Source organism: Kryptolebias marmoratus, linkage group LG15, assembly GCF_001649575.2.
Source record: "Kryptolebias marmoratus isolate JLee-2015 linkage group LG15, ASM164957v2, whole genome shotgun sequence".
NCBI lineage: Eukaryota > Metazoa > Chordata > Actinopteri > Cyprinodontiformes > Rivulidae > Kryptolebias > Kryptolebias marmoratus.
Genome location: NC_051444.1, coordinates 33,201,042 through 33,208,579, shown reverse-complemented (window position 1 = coordinate 33,208,579; position 7,538 = coordinate 33,201,042). Strand labels below are relative to the sequence as shown.

Sequence of the window (7,538 nt, the reverse complement as noted above, 5' to 3'; positions counted from 1 at the left end):
GTCGATGGTCGTCTTTTGGACAACTGTCAAGTCAGCAGTCTTCCCCATGATTGTGTAGCCTATAGAACTAGACTGAAAGACCATTTAAAGGCCTTCGCAGGTGGTTTGAGTTAATTAGCTGATTAGAGTGTGGTACCAGGTGCCATCAATTTTGAACCTTTTCACAAGATTCTAATTTTCTGATATGATGAATTTGAGATTTTCATTTGTTGTCATTTGTAATCATCAAAATTAAACTAAATAAACATTTGAAATATATGAGTTTGTATGTAATGTATGAATATAATATACAAGTTTCACTTTTTAAATGGAATTACTGAAATCAATCTACTTTTTCATGATAATCTAATTTTATGACCAGCACCTGTATTCTTTATACATGATAAAATGTGTTTATAGTGGTACTCACTCTGGAGAAGAGTCTGGGGTGAGGTTGGACATGTCCTCCTGAGTGGGAACTGTGAATGCCAGAAAGTGTCAGAGGTCATAGAATTATAATTCTGCTTTTTATTTTATGAAATAAAAAAAAAGATATTTCTGTCTGAACTTTGCACTTTTCCAGATTAGAGAAAAACCAAAACATCTGTAGTGTGAATAAAGTTCTGCTTGTCTGGAGGGAAGCTGAAATAAAATAAAACAAAACAACAAAAAAAATTAAACTAAATTTTCCATTCTGTGTAATGAGGTAGTTATCGTCTTTATGAGGCTGCAGTTTCTCATAATAACACGAGCTGTAGATGATTAGCAGCATGATGCATTAAAACACTGATAAAAATGAGATGATATTGAAATGAGAAAATGTTGTCAAATCAGAAAGATTTAATTTTCACTTACTCTCATTAATGGCATTAACTTGGGCTCTAGTACTAACGTAAGGTCTTTTAACCCCCACATTAAAATAATACCAGGACCGCTCCCCTCCACCTGTGCAAAACCAAACCATACCATACCATACCATACCATACCATACCATACCAGCTTTATTTATAGAGCACTTAAAACACCCACAGGACCAAAATGCTGTACACATAATAAAACAATCATACAGTCAGTCACAATGAAATAAAATGGAATAGATAAAAACAAAAAAATGAATAAAATAAAATAAACAATCAAAAACAATTAAAAGTCAACATTTCAGATGATGTCAAAGACCACGGAGAAGAGATGAGTTTTAAGAAGGGTTTTAAAAACAGAGAGGGAAGAGGCCTGTCCAAAGGGAAGGCCATTCTATAATTTAGGAGCTGCCACAGCAAAACTCTCTATTGTGAGCTTACACTTCATCTTCGGCACACTCAGTAGCAGCTCATATTAGCATCAGCAGAAATATTACTAAAATTAGAGAAGATCTTGTCCCAAAATAATGCAGAAAGAATGGTCCATGTATTTGTCTGACTATTGTAATTCTTTATTAACTGGATGTCCCAAAAACTGCATTTATTGCCATTATTGACATGTTTTTCTTTGTTGTTTTTTTTAAAATTGTACTTCTAACAGACAATGCTCTTAGCAACTAAGCTCCATTTTATGTTAAAGATCTTATTGTTCCATATTTTCCTAACAGAGCACTTTGCTCTCAGTCTGAGGATTTACTTGTGGTTCCTAGAGTTTCCAAAAGTACAATAGGAGGCAAAACATTCAGTTATCAGGATCCTCTCTTGTGAAACCAATGTCCAGTTCTGGTCTACAAGGCTGGCACCTTGTCTACTTTTAAGACTAGGTTTAAGACTTTCCTTTTAGATAGAAACTACACCTGGATCAATCCTTCAGTGTTTGTCTGTCTCTTTTCTGTCACAGCTGAACAAGGCAGATGGCCACCCATCCTGAGCCTGGTTCTACTGAAGGTTTCGTCCTATTAAAAGGGAGTTGTTCCTTTCCATTATTTCCAACGTGTTACTCGGAATACAAGATTGTGATGAAGTTAAGATTCTACACAATCTGCTGGTTTCCTTAGATTTGTAACCTTTACTAATTTGCATTTGAAAATGTGCTGTATATGAATGTATTGTATTATATTAGGTGGTACAGTGGAACAGTGGTTAGAGCTGTCACCTCCCAGCATGAAGGTTGCAGGATTGCTTCCTGACCTGGGGCCTTTCTGGGTGGAGTTTGCATGTTCTTCCTGTGCTCACGTGGGTTTACTCCGGGTACTCCAGTTTCCTCTCACAGACCAAAAACATGCATGTTAGGTTAATTGGTAACTTTAAAATTGTTGCTAGGTGTGAGTGAATGGTTGTTTGTCTCATTTGTCTCTATGTGGCCTTGCGATGGACTTGCAATCTGTCCAGCATGTCCCCCGCCTCTCGCACAGTGACTGCTGGAGATAGACACCAGCTTCCCGCAACTCAGAAAAGAGAAGCGGGTAAAGAAAATGGATGGTTGGATGTATTATATTAGGAATGGATTGACTATATTTGCATCTGAATTTGACTTTGATTTATATATATTTTTTCTTTTTTATTTCCCTGAGAACTTTGTTGTGAATTGACACTATAAAAATAAGCTGAATTGAATTACCTTGCATTTTTCTGCGGTGGAAGCGTGGCGAGCCCAGGAAGCTGTTCTTGATGGAGTTGAGGCGCGTCCTCCAGGGCATCCCCCCAATAGAGGGGCTTGGTGGTGGTGTTGGGCTCGGTGTGCCAGCCGGGCTGTCCTTGGGCGTGTGCACAGGCGTGCCTTTTGGGGTGGGGAGAGGGCTTCCTCTGGGGGAAGGGTGGGGGGTTACCTGTGTGAGTGGGACAGATTTGCCATTGTGGTCAGGGTGGAGGTGGTGGCGGCGTAGGGGGGACATTGGGGGCACTGGGGAGAGTGGGATAGACAGTTTGGGGGGGACAGTGAGGGGAGGGTGGTGCCTCACCCGGGGGCTGTTGGAGGTGTAGGGAGCCTGAGGATGGCTTGGTGTGGAGGGTTCTGATTTGGGAGTACTAGAGGTCTTAGCTGTTTTTGGGAGTGGGTTGGACCTGGTGGTTTGCAGGGGCTTCTCTGACACTTTGGGCTTGGCAGGGAGGGTTTGTGTGCGTGGATGCAAAATGGGAGATCCCATCTTTGGCTGAAGATGGTGCGCATGAAGCCCCACCCCATTGGGGCGGACCTCTGGGGAAGGGATGGGGCTCCAGTTTGGGGATTGACACAGGTCTGGGGACTGGGGTGGGATGAAAAACCGTCGGGTAGGCTGCAATTGGCCATGCAGCATTACATATCAGCAAATGAGAAAGCCAGAGGAACATCACAGCCCAATGAAGGTTCATTCCAATTAAAACAAAGGCAAAAAACCACAGGAGGAAATGGAACAAAAACATGTGGAGAAGTGGAGCAGGCAGGAAATGGTGAGTGCAAGAAAAAAAGAAGAACAGAACATGCGATTAGCAGAGTGTTCAGCCAAGGTGGCAGCAGTAGAGCTATCATGATGCATTAACAGCAGTGATGCATCAAGTTTACATATCTGTCTTTGAAAAACACGAAGGCCAGCTAAGATCTTAAGTAAAATTGTATGGAGTATGTTGTTTTTATTTGAGCCTGAAATTAAAAGTCATTTCTTCCTTTTTTATTCTTCCACATCAAGACTGTAAATTCTACTGAAAAGCAGCGGAATTACTGGACAGCATCAAATTAAAATCTTCTTTATTTTCCAACATTCTCTGTGATTTAAGAATGCAATGCAAACTGTATGGAGAACTGTGGTTTAACTATAGTTACTTATTTAATATAATTCAAGTTAAATATTTAAATATATACAAAAAATGTAGAAAAGCAAATGCAAAAGTTAGAAAGTGTCTCAGTAATGTTAATGACACAAATGATGAAATGAATGATGGTGACTCTTGAACAAGTCTTTTAGCTGTTTTTCAGAATTTACATTTTTGTTTGCTTGCTTTTCCTTTCACTTATACTTTCACACAAAACAACGTGTCCCTTGTTAGAAACACAGTTTTAATCTTTGCCCCTGAAATTAAGGATTTAGTTGACAGAATATCCTAATTCCATTTTTTTGTTCTTTTTGCAAAATGAAACTACCAGTGGTGAAGCATCAGGGCATCAATGTATTCAGAAAAAATATAAACCCAAGAAAATATTTAGGTGATTAATATAATGATTTAAATCATTTCTTTCTTTGGATCTGTAGATCTGGATCTATTTTGGATGAAGTTTGGATTTGTTTTTTTCTTTCTACAGTGCCCTAAAAGGACCTCCACTGTGAATTGACACTATTCAGAAATATATTGTAATAAATTTCATTTCATATTTAAATTTTATTTCATCTTTATGAAAAGGAAAATAATCCATAGCTTCATTGTCTATAATATAACACAACTATTTTTTCTGTGTTTTTTGCTGCATTGTGAAGTACTGCTGAAAAATAATATAAATAACCATTAAAAGTTTGGAATGCAGTCTCTGGCCAGAATTTCTTTTACATTATTAAAATAAATGAGAAGTGTAAGTCCTGATAAAGGATTTGATCAACCAAGCAAATTTGGAGTTGTAGCCACTGAGCATTGTTTCTGGACTTTCCTGTATTCTAGAAGGCCTCGTGGCTGATTTACTGTGGAGGCCTAGCTAGATCCTTTTTGATGTTTTAAGTTACATTGAAAATGGGCACAAATTGACAGGATATTGTTGCAGAACTCTTTTTGGAGGCTTTTCAAGACAACAGCTCAATAAAAACCTAAACTTTATATAAAAAAAGACAACACTTAAACACTTAAAAATTTGGAGCTCTTTCAGTCTTTGATTTGCTAGGTGTTTGGTTAGCAGCTGGTTAGCATACATTTGCTCGGTTGTAAGGCTGTGAGATAACCTTAGCTGTTAAAATAAAACTGGACAAAAACATTACAACACAGGAGGTTACCTAAGGACAGTGATCACCATCAAAACCTTTGGAGAAACAAGAACATAGTAAGTGAATAAAAATTACTCCAGAATGACAGAGGAAGGAATTTTTATTTTTCAATTTGTTCTTCTGCAGAATTGTCGTTTCTTATCCAGACTTTAATATCTGTTCCTGCCCTTCTACCATGCCTCTTTTTGTGCCGACCTTGGCACGGGGCAATGAGGTGTTGAAGAAATGAAGTGGCCTGGAGCGCTCTACTATAATGTTGTAGCCTATTATATTGAACTAGTTTGCTCTAACATTGTTCCCATGCACACATGCTTACTGCATATTTGTTGAAAATTTGTGTTCAGTTTGTTCAGCATGTTGCAGTTCCTACATTTTTACTTTGTCTGCTTTGCTCTGTAACTGATAAAAACAGTGTGATTAAGATAAATCCTAAGTGCTCTATTTGGGTGTAATTGTGTTGAGAGTTTATTGGTATAACAACTAGGTGTAACAATCTGTTTCTTGTATATTTTTTTTTTTTGTGTGACTGTTTTTATCCTGAGTTAATTTCAGTTGATTTAAAATAATGTAAATATCAATATGAGTCAGTATAGACAGATCATTATTTCTAAAAGAGTCAGAAAAGTTTTGGAGAAAGCAGTCTTGATTGGGACATCCCTAAGAGATACATCAAATAACTGTGGTTGTGTTGTCAGTTACTAGTGTTGCCTTAGAGCTTAAAAAGACTGCCTCTGCCACCAGTTTTAGTTACGCATGCGTATATGTGGGATGTGTGTTGTTTTCGAGTAGAAAAGGCCCCAATATGATAGGCACAACAGAAACTACTTGCTATTAATTTTACATTTACAATTTGCAAAAGTGTTTCTAAAAAAAATTAGACAATGAATAAAGTCTGCAGTTGTGTGATCTTAACTCATATTATACTCTGAGTGTAAAATATATTAAGAGTAATTACAAAGTTAGTTTAGGTCTTTCGCATGTGATCAAAGTGGAGATTCAGCAACAAAATCCCTGTTTCTTGTCTAAAATGATCAGAAACAGATTGTGATTCTTGGTTAAGGGGAAATAGGTTTGATGATGAAAGGATGCAGGTAACTCAAGTTTGAATTTGATTGAATCAGAGAAAAAGCTAAAAAATAGACAAAAAAGAAATACAACCCCTCTTCTGAAATAAATGTCATTTATGTAATTAAAATAAAATGCAGTAATTTGCAAATCTCAGAAACCCATGTTTTATTCATAAAGAAAACATAAAACATAAAAAATATTCAAACTAAGAAATTGTACAATTTTTTTTGTAAAAAAAGTTTTTGTTACATGTGTATACTGTGAGGTTTTGTTTTTCTTGGTTTTTGTTTGTTATCTTTGTTGGTTTCATTTTTATGCTGTCTCTGTTTCCTGTGTTTTTGTATCTTCCATTCACCCTCAGTCAACACTTGGTTTTCTGCCACGCCCACCTCCACCTGTCAGCAATGATTATCACGCACCTGTGCCCACTTACTTATTATCCTGTGTGCTTAAAACCCGGTCATTTACTCCACTTCCCTGCTGGTTTATTGTTCAGTTCTGTCTGTTTCTGGTCCTGTCCTGATTGTTCTATTCCTACATGAGCTTTTGGATTTAGTTTTTGTTTTGTGTTGCTGCCTCGACAGCATTTTGTTTTTGTTTATCTTTTAGTTTAATAAATTAGTTTCTCTATATTATGAGTCTGCGCTCTGGGTTTGTCTCCGTCTCCACCGATCCTGATATATACATGTGTAAAAAAAGCTATTTTTAATTTTTTGGTATCACCACATTTCAAAAAAGTTGAGACTGAGGCAACAAAAACTGTGAAAATAAGTGGTACAAATAAGAAACAGATGGAGGAGAATTTTACAAAAAATTAGGTTAATTGGCAACAGGTCAGTAAGAGGACTGAGTACAAAAAGAGAATTTCAGAGAGGCTGAATTTCTCAAAAGTAAAGATGGGCAGAGATTCTGTCTGTGAAAAATCTAAAAACAGTGGAACAAATTCAAAATAATGTTTCTCAATGGAAAATAACTTTGAGTATCTCATCATCTAGAAATCATAATATCATCAAAGAATTTCAAGAATCTGAAAAAAATCTCTGTGTACAAAGGACAAGACTGAAAGTCAAAGTTAGGTTAAATTGAGAAACACCTCCACAAATCATTGTTCAGTTCACTGTGCTATCCATAAATGCTGATGGTCTGGTCTCTACCGTGCAAATAAGAAGTTATATATATTGTAGAGGCCACTCTTGCATCCCAAAAGTTCCAGAATCCAAAAATGCCAGAGTAGTCCCGCAGGAGGAGGTTTTCGACTCACTTAAAATGAACAAAAAGCACTCGCGGAGACTCTTCCTGTTTCCAAGGAGTTTCTTTTACTTTCAAAATTAACAACACAAAAATAGCCTCTGAGTTGACTTCAAGAAAAATGTTAATTTGCGGTACAAAAACCATTTCACTCCTCACTCCTTCACCAAACAATCAGAGCTGCCCCAGCAGCTGTTTCTGCCTGTTAATCACTGCAGGAGGCTGACTGACAAGGAGGAGGAGGAGGGTCTAAGCAAAACAAATAAATAAATAAATACATAAATAAATATACAACAATAGATCTACCATTCACATGGCCTTACATCTGAGGAAATTAATTTAGCAATAAATAAATTCATTTAATTCTTAATAGGCTCCAACA

The 7,538-nt window shown here is 37.0% G+C and overlaps 1 protein-coding gene across 9 annotated transcripts in view; it reads right to left on the bottom strand.

Moving 5' to 3' along the window:
• The window catches only part of LOC108243991 (serine/threonine-protein kinase BRSK2), a 263,837-nt gene that overhangs the window by 40,821 nt on the left and 215,478 nt on the right, over positions 1-7,538 (bottom strand). For 5 of the 9 annotated variants that reach the window (XM_017429805.3, XM_017429801.3, XM_017429802.3 and 2 more), the window contains 2 exons: positions 2,518-3,172; positions 410-458 (listed from right to left, as the gene is read on the bottom strand). In XM_017429805.3, coding sequence (XP_017285294.1) covers positions 410-458; positions 2,518-3,172 — 704 coding nt within the window. The remainder of the gene's footprint in view (positions 1-409; positions 459-2,517; positions 3,173-7,538) is intronic. The other 4 variants (XM_017429806.3, XM_017429808.3, XM_017429807.3 and 1 more) reach the window with 1 other exon arrangement.